The following is a 17366-nucleotide window of genomic DNA, read 5'->3' as shown; positions in this document are numbered from 1 at the left end:
GCAGAATTTTGGCAACATTGCCTAAGCTGCAGGGCTGGCAATTTCCGATTTTCTTAACGATACTGACAACCAATTTTCGTCGTACATATTTTTTAGTGCAAAGTAAACGTTAAGGGTCAGAGCATCTAATCGAAAAGTGCTAGCGCGGAAAACGCTGTGGAAGATTTTTTTAGCAGAATTTTTTTATCTGTGGTGAGGACGTATAGTCGTTCACTGGGAGCAGGTTAAAAATGGTGATAGGTGAGCGCGATGGCGATTATACGTCGATATTAGTGAGAGGCAGACAATAGGTGTGACCGTAGCTGTGACAAGTATGATTTTATTAAGTCCACGTTCCTTAGATTCATATTTTCCGAATTTTTAAAGTATTTCTGCGTTAACAGCTACGTGTTTTCGTGGCTTCCTGTCCAACTGCTTTGGTATTTAACCAGGCAAAACGAAACCAATCGAATAGAAAACAAAACGCCTTTACACGTAATTTACAGCGTGTTGCTGTAGCCACGCGTACGCTTTTGATTTCCGAAGCATAGAATAATGCCCGAGTGTATAATAAATACCCACTGCAAATTTTAAGCAATAATTTTACTTTACCTAATAACAGTCGACTTACGTACAGTATTCTCATAGAATGCATGCGAAGTACCAAGATTTCACTGCCTGCCCTCGCCGCATACTGACTTTTGAGACTTTCTTTGCCAATTTAAAATTGAAATTCCTACTTTAATCGCGAACAGCGTGCTGCATTCTATCACGTTAAATCATGGTCATTTCATTTCCATCAACGTCTCAGGAGACATCCTGGCCAGTTGTCTGTCGCTGTAATAAACACTCATTAAAGAGTACCTTAGCAGACGACGCGTGTAGCTGTAGGTTAGGGAATATAAGTTGCACATCGCCTCCGAGATTTACAGCGCGGCGAGAACGCCGCCGAATCTCAGAAGCCATGACATGGAGATGCGTAGTTCTCAGCATTCCGGGCCGTGCGTCATGTCGAAGTGCAATAGCGTTTCTTTCTTTTTCGTTTCGGTATCGCAAACATCTTTTTTGCCAGCCTTCTAACACGTGCACTGATAATTAAAACGTAAAATATTATACGGAAGCTGCTGTACGTCTAAATTATCTGAAACAATACTTTATTGGGGGGTCGGACATGTCGTTGCAGTTGGCTTTTAATTTGCGGTTAATCGATGAATGTCTTAATCGCGACTTACTTCTGGTGATGTTGAGCCCGATCAGAGTAAGGCTTGGTCAGATCTTGGTGAGTTTTAGCGAAGGTAAGCCAGACTGTGTGTGATCCTGGAGATTCTGAGCCTGAGTGAGCCTGAAATATAAGGTATGGTATACTTCTTTGTACAAACTCTGAGTGAGTTATGACTAAGAATAGTAGCAGTACTTCCGTAGATGACACCGCCCTAAAACCACGCTTGATCGTGCGCGTGTATGGTGAAAGCCAGACATCTTGAACATTGCCTCTGCAGTCATTTATATAAAAAAAAAAGAATATTTCAGAAGCCCGCGCGAATTTCTACAACTTTCTGTAAGCAACGGTGAGAAGTGTGCTTTTTTTATTAGCATGCGTATTTACCGCACTTAGTCGTGCCGTCTTTGCTGCGTCATAGCATTATTTTGGTTGGGCTTACAACACTAACGTGCAGCGGAGAAGTTACGAATAAGTGCCTTACATACGCATGTTATTACGAGGCCGCACCCTTTCAATGTTGCTAACTTAAAGTTGCTGAAATTCAGGCGCCCTTTTGCAATATTATTTTTCAAAATGCTGCCCATCGAGTTATGCTGGTGCAGTGCGGGGGAAGTTCCACAGACGGCCGCGGGGGCAATGTTCAAAATTCCTGGGCATGCATCCAGCGGTCGCGTACAGTGAAGCCACTCGGCCAGAACGATCTACGCGCATTTTCCATTAATGCTGGCTCGCAGATAGACGAGATGCTCAAGGCGCACGGGGACGACAAGTGCGTCGTCTTCGACGACTTGGGCGAAGACGACGAATTTGCGGCTTTCACCGCCAGGGGGACGACCGTCCAATTCGGAAGGTTAAACATGCTCCAAGCCGTGCAGGCTGCTATGGTGAAGAAGTACGGGGAGCCCTTTCCCTGACGAATGGGACGGCGTGGACCCTTTTCTGCGCTTCCCGTCGTCAGTCCTGCAGCGCCGTCCATTTTTCAAGCGCACAGCAGCGACAGTGACGTCACCATCGAGGAGGTGTGACGACACTTGGCGAGTTGTTCCGAAGGCGGCGCTCCTTATTTTACAGACAGAAGACTGTTAATGGTTGTGCTTCTCGAAGCAGTCGGCTTGCGCGGAATGCCACGTCGTTGTTACTTTGTGGTGACTTAGTTTTTATGCTTGAACCGTCGGCGTGACGTGGATATTTGTGTGTGCTTAATGTTCTTTTTTTTTTTTTTTGCCTCGGCGCTATGAACGCAATCTTCATTGACATACTCTTTCGCGTCATCACTTTGTTTTGATTTAGTAGCTAACCTTGCCCGGTCAGCACGCAGAAACTTGATTTCCAGAGGCGTGTCGCGACAGTGTTGCTTCGTTATCGTAACGCTCACACTTGAACTGTAAACCCCGACGTGAGCACGTGTTTATTTTTGTTTTTGTTTTATACCGCATGAATGCAATCGCCATTAAGATTAACATGTTATCAGGGGGCCTTCGCGATCTGGATGGCAAAGGGCGAATGCATTGCGTCGACGGCGATGCATAACGCCCTCAATATGAATGATTACGATTATAAGATAATGTTACCTTGCGTATGCTCCATATGAATAGAAAACAATTTACATGCGCGCTTTTTCTTTTTGAGCCAGTAATTTGCAATTTTTCTTCATCTCGTTGGCCTTATAGCGATCCAACGTCACAGGTAAGCTAACAATACACACTGCAATATAGCAGTTAATTCCTCGATTCGGTTATGCCTCATGTTGTAACATTGGTGGTTCTAAATTTTTATATTTTTATATGCGTTACTTTATGTGAAAATGTGAGCTAGGAGCTTGTACAGCTGCAGCGGCGAAGGCTGAACAGCGTGGTGCTGCAGCGCCACCTGCGTGGGAGACGTCGCTATAAAACAGCCCGTTACGAACGCACTCTAATAACTGTTGCTCTATTCGATGGAGGCTCCGGCTGACTTCCACCTTCAGCAGCTGCTGCTGCCTTTCATCGAAGGTTTGACCGAGAAAACAAGAGCCTTACCGCTTCCTAAGGGTGTGAGAGAACTCACTTAGACATATTGGCATACATTCGTGAAGAATTTTAAAGCGACTTTTCATTAGCATGTTCAGGCGCTTTGGAAGCACTTTGAATTTACCTGACCGGCTAGTTACTGCAAGCGCATGCTGACTTCAGAACGCAGCATTCCCCGCAACTCATTGAAATTCAAAGTAAAACCCGAGGATTTACTTGTCAAAACGACGACCTGATCATGAAGCACTCCGTAAGGGTAATTTCGGTTAGTTCTGATTATCTTAGGGTTTTTTAACGCGCACCCAATGCACGGCACACGGGTGTATTACTTTTTTTCTTACATATTCAAAGGAACTAGATTTTCGATGGTTTGTTTTGAACCCTGTTCCTCCGGCACATATCGATGCTCTATTCCCTGGACTCGCGCCTAAAAAGACGAGGTAAAACAACCTTTCGAATTCCCCTCGTACAAGATAGGCTTTGCGCGTTGGCCGCGTCGCCGAGCCACAATTGCAAAACGTGAGAGCACGCCTCTTCTAGCTCGCGATTTGCTCACGATGAACTTGTATCGGATGTCACACGGTCTTTATAGATTGCGATCGTGTCCAGTCCCGAATGAGCTTGATCTGGATGAAGTGCTCCTACGCAGTCACTTTCGATCGCGATCGTGATCGATCCAGATCCAGACAATCTCGATCCACGCATCGCAATCGGGCCTCGTGATCGCGATCGTAGGCTGCCGACCGGAGTTGCAGACGATCAGCAGACGATAATAGTTTTACCTCCGATTACAAGCAAAAGACATTTTTTTTAACGAAAAAGAGCGTTGTACTAGAATGTTTGCCGCATGTTACAGAAATTTGATAATTTGTTTAATCCCTTGACGACCACTGGTGCACTTGAGCTCTACCAAACTCCATCGGGATCGTTGGACCATGTAGCAGTGATCATTATCGATCGTGGTTAAAGAATCCGATCCGGATCGGCCTTGATTGCGATCGAAAGTGGAAGTGTCACAAAGGCATTAGAAGTTGCTAGACGCATTCGTCACCCGAAATTCATCATACGGTGGCGCGTTTCAACAAGGTCAAGCACGCCGTGTCATTGAATTCAACAAGTCTTGATGTTGAATAGAACTCCCGCTTCCTCCACAAGTTCCACCATGTACAGTAAACATAATTTACACCCGAGTAGCGAATGAGGGTGTAAATGTGTTCTAAACTAGAATCCTCCCACCCTTATATTGGGTGAGGGGAGGTGTAAGGGTGTCAGTTAGACCGAGTTACACCCTTATTCACATTTAAGTCCCCATGTCTCGGAGCAATAGCAACACGTCAGCACTCTGTGACGTATGTGTCGACGTGTCACCAGAAATCGGAAATGGTATACGCAAAGGAAACACGACAGATACGCACAACCCACACAAGGCACGCAACAACCCATAACATGCAGAAGTAAAGTCGCCCGTTCAAGACCAGTGTCCTGCGGAAATCAGCAGTTTCGGCACATTCTTATGTGGGGTCAACTTGCTGTACATTGCATAAATTTGTTGTGAAGTGTCCGTGCAAGCGCGCTTATCGGAGGAAACGTAGGAATTCCGTTCGGCTATCGCCACTACATCTCGTTCGTTCTCAAAAGCGAAAAAGCTCGAGTTTCTATTCTTTTTCTTTTTCGACACACACGTACACACACAAAAGCTTTCATCTAAATGCAGGCGCAACGGGCTGAAGCAATTCTAACGCTGGGCAGCCACCGGACAGATCTGGCTAGAATGTGTTGCACACGAGAAAAAAACCAGTCAAATTCTAGCTGCGCAATGGTTGCAGAAATTCGTCTCAATTTCAAATATTTCACGAGAAGTGCAAATCCTCAGCGAGCAGCGGCTATAAGACGCGCTATACTATTCTGCCTACATAAGTTAGCGGAGCTAAACAAGTGTCTGTAGAAAAGAACTTAGCAGGCGCTTCAGAAAAATTATATTCAAAGTCTATTTAATGTCTCTCTTTAATGCCTTTCATTGAAGCCACTGCTTGTCATTACCTACGGATTTCCGTCTTTATGGTGATTAAAGTCGATGCGAACCTAAGAACCCATTGGCCATCACTGCTGCAAAAGTCGGAATTTGTCTTTATCCCCTGAAGAATAAGCGCCAGCCGCAGAAGAACACAATTACTAGAGCTCAATAAAGTTTTCACTCACTGACTCTCGTGGTGAAATTGCGGTACACTGTAATGCTTATTCCATATAAAACCTTCCGTTGAGAGTCGGTGGTGTGTTGCAATGTTGTGTATGTCTGTCTACGTTCGTGTCCCGCGTTTTACGCTGCAAAGCGTTACATCTCTTCTTTCACCACGGAGGCACATCCAAAGAGGGTGCACTCAACGCTATTGCGCCTAACAACTATCGCGAATCTAGCGTTCCTAAAGAGGGCCTTCGGCTCCAGTCAGACTCGCCTCCCGAGTAAAGCCGTTCTCTGTACGCAGTAGGGACATGCTTTCGGTAATCCCATTCCGGGAGAGGTCTAAATCGCGAAGGGCTGATCTCTCGAGGATAAAAAGGGGTGATTCGCACCACTTTCGGGGAGAACGGTGACGGGAAGGCCACCTGGTAGCGCTCGCTAACGAGATCAGACGTGTCCCCCGAAATGAGAGCATGTCCAATTGTGGGTTGTTTTGGAGTGTCGCTTTCAATCTAATGGCGCAGATGTGGCTTGCATGCAGTTCGCAGCGATGAGAATTCGAACTGTCGGTCATTTGCGCCTTGCAGTCGTATTCAGAATCCTGTGTCATTTCCTTTTCATGCCCTGAGGGAGAGATGGAGAAAATAAAAGAAGGAAGGCAGCAAGGTTGACAGAGTTCGTTGACGCGGGCTAGCTGTACGTATCAGAGTCGAAACAGTGCAAAAGCACGGGAGAAAGCAAGAGTGACGGACGACAAAGCAGCGTGTATACACTGGAATGCGGGCAATGGCTAGGGAACAAAATCTTGTGAAAGTGATTACATGTGATTTCGCGCGAAGTACCCCTATCCCAGCAGCGCAAGTGGAAATAAACTAAAAACAAAAATTCGGCACGTTTATCAAACAGATCAGAGATGTTCATCAAGTTTACTGTGGTTGGTTGATCTGTACTGCAGGGAAGGGGAAAGGGCAGAAAAAGTTGAGATGAAAGGAAACAAGTATTTGAAGAAGGCGCCTGTCAAAGGTACGGATAAAATGTTATCGCTATAAAAACTACTCGAAATCAATGGCGGCAGCAATGGTCGGGATTCTAGGTGCGTGCGACTGCTGGGAGACTGCAAATACCTCATGCTTCCTGGTGTCACCGACGGTGGACAATGGGGCGACATGCACAGATGCTTTCAGGTCTTATCCAGTTCGCCGTGCATTTTACAGCTTCGGGCTTTTCAGGTTCATCCTTTGTAGCTTCAAGTTCCAGATGCACCTTCCTTTTCAGGAGCGCTTAGCGTTGTAACTCCACTGTACTGTCTTGCCAGCGGTTTTCCTCGCAGGAAAGTTCGGTAGATTCAAAACTGCGTGGAAACATCATCGGGCCGTGCAAATTTTATTGACCGCCATTCACGCCGAATCACTTCGCTTCCGAAGCGCACCCCCGCGGAGCCGCTGGTACCATAGCGTGTGACACTCGGCGTGCGAAGCGTCCCTTTCGCCAGACGCCCACGGGGTCTGCGGACTTAATGGCCCGCTGGGTGTTTTATTGCGTCACCATTCGCACGTCGCCATTCGCACCCCCGTTCCCGTCTTTGCTCTATTGCCCTCTGTATGTGCGCATCATCCCCTGCTCCGTTGTGCTTCCGCAAACGCTTTGTTTGTATTCATCCGTTTTTTAGCATCCCCAATACCATCCCACAATAGAGTCGACGCTATACGGTTGTTTGCTAAAGGAAACTTGCAGGGAGCGCAGGTCCCTTTGCAGAACTACTTAACGGCAGCGTTTGTTTGTTTTCTTCTTCTCTTCAGTATTTCAGTCTCTTTATATTATATGCGTGTTTATATCCATAGGTCTTCGGGCGTCGTCATTGGTTCTTACCGGCGTAGTTTTTCAAGCGGTGCAGGGAAGCACATTACGAGAGCGACACTGTGAGACAATTTCCGAAGTGATCATTTTCCGTTGCTCGTCCCCGAAACGGTTGGCAAAAAAGAAGTGGGGAGGAGAGGGGGTAGGTGAACAGTCCAAGAGGTGTCTCTTGCTCAAAGCTGTGCGTTGAAATTGCCCGTTGTTTTACGGCTGCGGGGAATATTGTTTAGTGGGCTACTGCTATAAATAAGGTTCAAATTTCTGAAACATTTCTCAAAATGCGTGGAGGATTGCGTGAGACGTCGCACGTTAGTGCCTTTTCGTGGCAGATTGTACTTTTTTGTTTTTTATATATATATATTTTTTTCGGCGTCCAATCGCAGAGCTTTGCGGCTGAAGAAGCCGCGATGACTCCTAAACATATCTTGGCTACAGTATGCTTTTACGAAGGAGGACTTGCAGCTGACCTAGCATTCTCTAAATGTTTTCGAATTCCTCCAGTGCAAGAAAGCTGAACTATTGCGATATAAAAACACGAACTGAAAACTAAACTGCATTTCATCTTTTGACTAGGTGCCGTTTGTTGACCAAGCGTGTCTGTTGTTAAGAGGAAGCTTAAGCTCGGCCCCAACCATTCAAATACATGTAAAATGCGGGAAATGATTTTCTGACGTAAATGCTGGGATAATTTTCATTAAATTTGTGGAATCTGAGAGATAAGTTACTCTAGACACTGCTGCAAGTTTCACTTACGGTTGAAATTGTTTTTACAAATATTGCCGAAAACCTTGGAGGATGCTTAAGCTCCGCCTTAAAGAGTGAAATGCGATAGCATTCGAAGATTCCTGATGGCTTCTCACGCTCCCAGGCAAATGCAGCTTACGTAATCGTAACCAAAAATAAAAATAACTTACAGCGCGAAGGACAAGGACTGCGAAGACGACATACACAGCGCTGTAAGTTATTTTTGATCATGAATTACCAACAGCGCTGTGTATGTCGTCTTCGCAGTCCTTGTCCTTCGCGCTGTAAGTTATTTTTGATCATGAATTACCAACAGCGCTGTGTATGTCGTCTTCGTAGTCCTTGTCCTTCGCGCTGTAAGTTATCTTTGATCATGAATTACCAACTAGCTCAAGCAACCACCCTAGTAATCGTAACGTTTTCCCGGAAATGCTGGAGGCCAATTCTATTCATGACGAGCTTTCTGGTTCTCTTCTTTTTCCCCGCACGGCGGGCAACGCCATTGCCGCGGATGCGCTGAGGCCAGCGCCATCTGGATGGTGTTGCAAGGAACCGAGCGGGGCGCGCCGCTCCTACTAAGACAGACCTCAAAGGGCAGCTGGAAAAGGGGTTTGTGTTTTGAGTTTCCGAGTAACAGAATTACACTTTCTCGTACATCCAAATTACAATCCTACGCTACCATTTCTGTAGGTTGTGTGTAAGTCACACTTTATGCATTTTCTGACGTATTTTGCTTAGAGAAATTCAGTTAGTTCAGTAACTCCTTTGCGCCACGCTGAGGGCTTGCGTGGTTCGGGACTATTTTTCTCCAACGGCCAACGCCGCCGACGTAGGTTTTTCTGCGACATGGGCCCTTAACGCTTTCGCGTTAAAATTCGTGAGCTTCGAAATAACAGAAGGACGAAGTTTATAAATCCGTAACTCTGCACCAGGAACAGATATCGCAGTTCTGGATATGAAATCCGTCAGAAGATCCAAAGCAGACAAAGTTGATATATGAATTGACATCCTATGTGAATTTGTCGCAATGTTCACGAAGGCTTCGCTAAGTACTACTAAGATTTTAGTACTGTGCCGGACAGCCATGTCTCGTACAACAAATTTGATCGCTTTAGATGTACTATTAGACGCAATTGACAATATTCCGATATTGTTTTTATTGGCGAGTTGCAGAGTTGTAAACTTGATAGTTTCGTTATTTTAGAAATTGGAGATTTTCAACAATTCTTATAATACAATTGACAGCCTAAATAAAACATTCGTTATAAGGTCAGACAGTAGCTACAAGCGCGCATAAGATGTGCAAATTTTTAAACAGGACAAAAAATTGTCCGCGTCGTTGCGGCCGTTCTGGAGCGTCAGTGTTCGAGTGAAAGCGCCAACATCTGTCGTCTGCTTCTGCTTTGCACCGGGAACAATCGCAGCAGTCAACGCTTTCTCCCAGAGACGCGTCCAAGATGGTTATCGCTATAGGTCCCCACCGTACTTTACGCGGGTTGCTTGGGGAGGCGCATTGGGGAGGCGCATTGGGTTGATACTTTCTGTAAATCATCATACAACCGTATGCGTAGGCTGGCTATAAAGTACTACTCGTACAAAAAGGACTCTTCTTCCAAGTCAAGGCAAGGCAACGATGGGTTGCGAAAGCAGACGGCGGGCACGAGTTGTTCGTCCGGATCGAAGCGCGCGAGCAGCGAACTGAGCGTGCACCCCGCCTAATTTGAATATATCGGCATTCGCTTCAAACGCGCGCTCATGGCACATACGGCGGTGAAACAGTGGTTTCGAAGCCGAGGCGGCTACGTTCTGACGGTTATTTCCAGGGCGCGAGTCCCGAACGCCCAGATTACAATAGAAGCACCTCCCGTGCGCACCCGACCTCCCCCACCCTTTTCAAGCCAGTTTATTACTTTCTCGTAATCCCGTCGTTCCCTCATTTACAGTTCTGGTCCATGTCGAAGAGGGACGATGCGTGCAGAACCGTGATCACGGTTAATAAAGCACTGCGCGAGAAGTGGATTGCTTAGGGCGCAAGTGAGAGCGTTCAAGCGCAAAACAGAAAACGGCCGGGTTTGTTCGAAAGAAAACGACGAACGCCCATTGTTCAGAATCCGCTCAATTTAAGTGGTTGTGATAAAAACAAGAGAGATACAATGAACGGCATCATTTCCTGTTTTGTAAGTTGGAAACTGTCAGACTCCTGGAGAGAAAACGATTGCACAAAATTAGCTCGTGCTCCAAAATAAAGAGAGAGAAGGAGAAACAAAAAAGAGGAATGATAGAGAGGAGAACCAGACGCACGTCCGGCTTGCTACCCTGCACTGGTAAAATGGGATATAGGGATGAAGGAAGAGAGAAAACAAGTTTCAGGCACATTTGTAGGTGCACACCGAGTCAATAGACGGTTACGAAGACCTGTCGACTTGAGATTCTGCAATAACGCTTTTGCGGCTTTCTGTGCAATCGACGCGCATGGCCATGGTCCGAGGATCTTCATTTCCAAAACTGGTCCAGAGTCCAGCTGGTTCAATGCTGTCCGAAGATGTTCAGGCCGACGTCGTACCGGCGATAAATACACGAAATGCGTTGAGCAGTTTCTGTTGTTCCACGAGAGTTGCAAATGAGCGTGTCGTGGTCCCATTCCGATGTGGAACGAATAAGTCTTTGTAAATGTCACCCGAGACAGCGCGAGCACAAAGTCGGCTTGCTCAAAAAAAAAATTTTTTTTATTTGATATCCCGCACGACGACTCCTCGTCTTCGATTGCATCAGCGCAATCGAGATTCAGTGAGCAAGAAACTAGATACACAGCTGCACATTCTTTCGGTCTCTTCAGTGCGCTGCTTCTAAAATTAACAATGAACAATTTGGTTTATATGGTGGCTTTCTCACGTAGTACACCCACTTGATAAGATAGAGCTGTTGACCTCACCTCTGCACGTCGAAATTTGAATGAATGAATGAATGAATGAATGAATGAATGAATGAATGAATGAATGAATGAATGAATGAATGAATGAGTGAGTGAGTGAGTGAGTGAGTGAGTGAGTGAGTGAGTGAGTGAGTGAGTGAGTGAGTGAGTGAGTGAGCGAGCGAGCGAGTGAGTGAGTGAGTGAGTGAGTGAGTGAGTGAGTGAGTGAGTGAGTGAGTGAGTGAGTGAGTGAGTGAGTGAGTGAGTGAGTGAGTGAGTGAGTGTTATGACAAATGTCTTTTACACTGGAGCAAAAATAACAGCCTATCCGCTGTCCCAATGCGTCCTCAAAAAAGAAAATACCTTGGCGAACACCGTGCGGCGTAACTCTGAAGTACCATCGAACATGTAACTATGATTTCAGACATTTTAGTCATCACGTAATTAGGACAAAAAATTAAGTAAAATACTGCGCAGCTCTTTAATGTAACCAATGTAAGGTTAGCAAATAAAGAAAAGTGGGTCTCAAGAGGCTCTGTTATGCGTCCATTTGCTCAAGATCAGTCAGGTTAACATTCTGAACCTGTCGTAGTTGCTTACTGGCTACGGCGTTGCGCTACTAAGCACGGGCTCGCGGGACGAAATCTCGGCCGCGGCTAACGTATTTCGGTGCGGGCGAAATGCAAAAACGCCCGTGTACCGTGCATGGGTGCACGTTAAAGGAACCGAGGTGGTCGAAATAAATCCGGAGTTCCCCACTACGGCGCGCCACATAAGCAGGTCATGGTTTTGGCGCGTAGAACTCCACAATTTAATTTAATTGCTTTTTAACATTCCGTGGCACGAAAAAGACTAAATTGTTATTAAGCAGATGGTGGTTGTCGTCCTCTGCGGGGAGGCGTCCCTTAGTTCAGGAAGCCTTAATTGGCAACGAGCCGTCCTGTTCACCCGGTCCACCAGCTTGCACATCTTCTTTTTTATCTTCTCTTAAGGCATGTTTGCATGTCGCTGGATCTGCAGAGTCGAATTCGTGCATGGGCCCCGCCTTCCACGTGTATCGAATGTTCTTTTCTATTCCTGCACACTTGCATATCTATTGTGCTTCCAGCTAACCCAGGAAAAGAGACAGTTCCTACACTTCCCACTCTTTCTTCATTTCAGTGGCCACTTCTGTAGCAAGGGGCAGAATGGGGACAAATCTTGCAGCTGGCTCACTCCATCGAAACAAACCTCATGTATACTTCATTGCTCCTTGCAAACATTGATTGCCCGAGAAAGAAAAAGAAAGAGCGTAATAAACGTCAAATGAGACGACCCCCCCACAATTCGAACCGAGAGATACCACGGCAATCAGACCGCTTTGACAGACACGATCGACAGGACGCGTATCCCGGTGTCCTGCTTAGTTTTTTTTTTCCTCCCTGCCGTTCAATCGGCCAACCGCAATGCCCGAATGACCACGCGCATCGCTTCTTTGGGAAACACACATTCAGGGAACGTGCGGAGGGACACGCATTCGCGCAACGGCCGAAAAGAGTATCAAGACTGGATTGCACAAGGGCAACAGAATCGCCCACAAGCAAAGCCGGGGCCATTGCGAGCTGTCTCAACATTTTTTTCCCCTTCCCACATCTCTTTATCCATTCCGGTCTGCGGTCGCGTGCCGAAACCATCGTGCGGGCGCTGAAGGTTTTACGAGGGCCGACGAGAGAGGGCGCTGTGCTTTATTTTACGATCATGGCGGCTTCCAGAACTGCGTCCACGTTCTCCTAATCCGCCGCACCCACCACAACCCAGAGCTATTTACCCACTGGACTGTACGATAGCACGCTGGTGCAGTTTCTGATCGAGGAATCTGCAAAGAAAAAATAAAGTCATGTAGCTCAAAAGAATTTGTTAACTTGCCTGGACAAAAACGCACATAAAGACGAGAAGTGGCGGTGTTAAGCCTTGTTCGAGCCGGACGCAAAACGGTGAGCCGTAAATCAGTGCCTCATGAATTGGGGGAACAAATTTCGTGCTCCCACGGTGGCAACGCACGTTCATTCTTTTGTTCCGGGTTCATGGCGCGTGCCAAACTGATATAGCCTGCCACGATTCGACGAGTGTTCAGATATGGCGCATCGTAGAAAAGAGGGAGGACGTTGAGAGATAAGGCATTGCTTCGGTCTATGTTCTTGCTTTATCTTGTTGGATCGCACCCTATGATGCGCTAGGAACAAGTTTGGATTCACTATGAGTGAGAGTGCGAGACAATAGTCTGTTCTTCTTTGCCGGTGATGCATTTTCTTACCTTTTTTCGCGTGTATACTTCACAAGTCGGGAGAAAAAGAATTTCCAGCGGCACAGCACATGCTGTTAGAACGGAGCAGATAACTTGTGTCTCGATGCCCCTGTTCAATGGGCCTACATTTAGCCCACATTTCTGCTGAATGGTTTCAGCTCATCTGCAAGCTTGCTTAAGTCAAAGCCTCCAAGGACAGCAATAGGCAACTCCGATACGGTTTGCGTGCATCGTCGTTGCGCTGCAGCGTGTGTGTTAGAGATTCTGCAACCCGTAAATGGCTGCAGAACCCCCTCTCCCCCTCCTTCCACGACACACACACATAAAAAAAAAACTTTCTATCTAGGCAGGTCAAAGCTGTCCTACTTGACCGCCATTTGTAAATATTTTGCGTGCTTTAAAATTGTTTGAGTCCGATTCTAAGATACCGTGGTGGCTAGAGTGGTAGCAACGGGTAATACATCACAAGAGTGAGTGAGTGAGTGAGTAAGTGAGTGAGTGAGTGAGTGAGTGAGTGAGTGAGTTAGTGAGTGAGTGAGTGAGTGAGTGAGTGAGTGAGTGAGTGAGTGAGTGAGTGAGTGAGTGAGCGATACTTAGAGTGAAAGAAAGAGTGAATTAGGAACTTATTGTGGGACTGAATGGCTTGATGAGACTAAGCGAGAAAGCAAATAATACAATCGCTGACTGAATCACTGACTCAGAGTGAGTTAGTGATGATTAAATGAGCTAGTGAGGGCTATACAGACTCAGGTCGTGCCTTAATGAATGTGCGTTTCTGTCAGAGGAGTGAAAAAATAAGAAATCCATTAAATGAGTGCATCGCCGAGAGTGAGTAAGCGAGCGAGTGAGTGTGGAAGAACATGAATAAAGAAGTCGTACAGTGATAGATTAAATGAACGAGGCATGCAGATGACGTTAACCATTTGTATTTAGCTAATTGCACCACGATAGTTTTTCTCAACTACGACACCAACAGTTCAGTGACCCGCAAATATAGAAGAAGAAGTTTATTCTTTCTTTCAAAATACAAAAGGGAAAGGGAAGCAAGAACTAAAGGCATATCGCCTGACGATGGCTCTTGCTCCAGTCAGCATTTCAAGCGGAGAAAGCGCACCTACTACAAATGAAGTGTGGTGCAATTCCATTGTATGTATAGACACAAATTATACAATTTACTATTAACTATAGGAACGTAAATAAACAGAGTAGTTGTTTTAGCGGAAATTTACAAATATAAAGCCATATTCACGCAGTTGGTGTAAATGCACTTGAATGCATAAAAATACTGAGAACAATAATTTTCGCACGAGATAACTCGGACAATGATTTGAAACATAGTTTTTGTTTAGATATAGTGGATTCATGCATACAATAAAGTATTCAAAACACACAAAAATGAATAGAAGTAAACTTTGCATGAAAACACAAAAGAAAACCTCAATTTTGCACAGTAACATATTCTAACACTAACCTTCTGATATCTTTTATTGATGTGTTCATTAAAGCTAATTTCCCGCCGTGATTCATTTACCAAAAAAGAAATTTGATAGTTCGCATGCAGTATATCGTAATTAGTTCTAATTTTCGGTGTATGACGTTTCTCCTAGAAATTTACTTTCTACATAGCATGTACACAGTGTGTACTATCCAATTAATGTGTCCTCACTTATGACCTTCTCGTAACTGCAATGAAACAAAAAGTGGTGGTGCAGTGCATGCAAAAAGATAATAATATATACAGATTCAACAACACAATGTTCTGCTTTCAAGTCCATGCGATATGACTTTCGCTATTTCGGAATTCTTTCTGTTCACGTCATATAAACTCCCTCCGTGTGCCATAAACTACCGCTATTAACATGTTGTGTGGCACAGGAAAACTGATTTGACCGTTAAGCAAAAAAAGAAAGACAAATAAAAAATGAGAAGAAAGCAACATGAGGGTCTCTGCCAACGCACAATATATGGAGAAGGTGGAATCGAGGGCGCTCTTTTAACGTCCTTGCTACCCCGGACGACCGACCCCAAGTATCCAGCGGGACCACACGTCATCGTCAGTCCTCGTGCACCTCTCACCCCTTGAACACCAGGCAATACCGACTGGCCCCATTCGCATCACCAGGCGACGGAAATTGCAAAGCGTTGTTTTTCTCCTCCCACCGAGTGCCAGTTGCTTTTTAGTGCGAAAGTACTACTGGCCTACCAACCTGCATTTCGCCTCTGTCTGTGTGAAGCCTCTTCATGCGCACAATTCCTCACGCGTGTTTCGCGTCCACAGCTTGTACTTCTTTTCACACAAACGCCCGCGTGCGTATGCGTGAAATAAACATGGAATGTGAATCGGAATCGTCATCGGAAATGTTTCAAGAAGAGATTCGTCACGCCAAGCGCGGCAAACAACAACGAGCTCGGCAACAGAGGCAGCGGGAGTCGACCGACGAAGATAACGTAGCCAAGTGATTGCGACTCCACCAACGAAGAAGAGGATTTGTTGCGTTGAAACGAGCCAGCGAAACTGCTGAAGAGCGACGGAAGCGAATGGAGAACGACAGATGGCGCAAGCGTTCAAAGCGCGCGGTCAAGATCGGTGAACAGTGACGAGACCGAGTGGCTGCGTACGTTGCGTACCAGCCTCGCAAGGCCGAGGGACGTCTGTCTTTCGCAACGGCCGCGATGACCACCTTTAAGCGGGACTTCACCGAAATCCCGTTGTGTTGGCTTTTCGTGTTTCTGTGTGTGACAGACTGTGGCACGAGAAGGACTTGGACTGCATCACGGACCACATGTACGCGACCCACGGCTTTGGCTTTTATCGACGTTGAAGAATTCTCTCGGTTTAATGTGTGAAGAGCGTGTCAGTCCTCGCTCGTCCAAACTAAATTGCTTTTGTTCTCTGTGAGCAATGGACATAAATATCTACCCAAGCCTGCCCACCTCTCTCCGCTCAACTGTATAGCGGAGCTTATTGATTTCCCCTCGCATACCCTTTATGCAAGTGCGAAGGCTTCTCTACAACGCTGGCCAGTGCGGCGTGAAACCACAAAACGGTCTTTGTTCAAGTGTGCAATCCTTCTCCTCCTGTGTCCACCGAGTAACCCTGTATGCTTTGTGAAACTCAGTGTGCATCAGTATGCGCCTCACGTGTGCAATAAAACAACAGCTCAACAACAAAATCGTCACAACTGCAAATGATTTAATTAGCAATCTGGGAAACAATGACCTAGCAATGCCAATTTGGCGCAAGAAATTGCCTAATTTGGTCCAAGAAGATGTGCCTTCGCACCATATACCGTCGTTGGCGCAGTCACACCGTCTATAACTTTTTTGATTACCTGGTAAATTAAATTTTTTGATTATTAAAACATATAAACTCATAAACCGGGCTCGTCATGTAGCCCGACCTGCCCGAAACAAGAAACAAAATGTGCGCGCGTTGCCCGACGAAGGGATTAACCGTTTCGGACGGACATCTCCCGTGTTAATCCACCCCACGTGCTTCTCCCCCTATAGCATTTCTTCAGTGCCCCGCTTGCTGGTGCGCGGGGTCATATGCAAATTAGCTAGGATTGAGAGCGACCCCTTCAGCACGTGCGCAGTGGCCCAAAGGGACGCTCATAGTGGTGACGTTGACATTGTTAGAAAGATAGCAACGGATTAAAAACAGAAAAAAAAACTAATTTGCGGCTCACAGAACCTTGCCGACCAAAGGCTGAAGACGAGAAGGGCTGCGCTTTTTATCTCTCCCGTTAAAAAGCCATAGAAATCCTGCTGTTACAGTTCAGCAGAAGTAAAGAGCTTTCCAATAAAGTCCAGTAACACTCGTACAATCCAAAAATTTAATAACGATCTGAGCTCTCTGCAGGTCCAACGATAAGATAACACACAGAAAAAAAAAAAAAAATCCCAGGAAGAGACAGCGTGTGCGACAGACTAAAGCTTCAATACTTGGTGCTTGACAATAACAACGGCAAACAAATCAAACAAATTAAAGATGAAACTGACAAAAGTGCCATAAATTGGAAGTCGCGATGACATGAAACTTGAATAAGCAAATGAACAACCGTACCTGTAGTAGAAGATGCGGCAATTGCCCATGCTTTACCCTATGCGATGTGTCACAGGCGCCTCGACAACACTGCTACTTTGTTTATTACCGTAATGTAAATAATTCTTGCGTATCC

The 17366-nt window shown here is 45.9% G+C and overlaps 1 protein-coding gene across 1 annotated transcript in view; it reads left to right on the top strand.

The window, feature by feature from the left end:
- The window catches only part of LOC126533534 (uncharacterized), a 35083-nt gene extending 32407 nt beyond the window's left edge, over window positions 1-2676 (top strand). The window contains exon 13 of the mRNA XM_072289540.1: window positions 1936-2676. Within this exon, the coding sequence (XP_072145641.1) occupies window positions 1936-2115 (180 nt within the window). The 3' untranslated portion in view covers window positions 2116-2676. The remainder of the gene's footprint in view (window positions 1-1935) is intronic.
- Window positions 2677-17366: the final 14690 nt, after the last annotated feature.

Source organism: Dermacentor andersoni, chromosome 7, assembly GCF_023375885.2.
Source record: "Dermacentor andersoni chromosome 7, qqDerAnde1_hic_scaffold, whole genome shotgun sequence".
In the NCBI taxonomy this organism is placed as follows: Eukaryota; Metazoa; Arthropoda; class Arachnida; order Ixodida; family Ixodidae; genus Dermacentor; species Dermacentor andersoni.
Note: the sequence above shows the minus strand (reverse complement) of the source record. Positions and strands in the feature narration are given on the sequence as shown.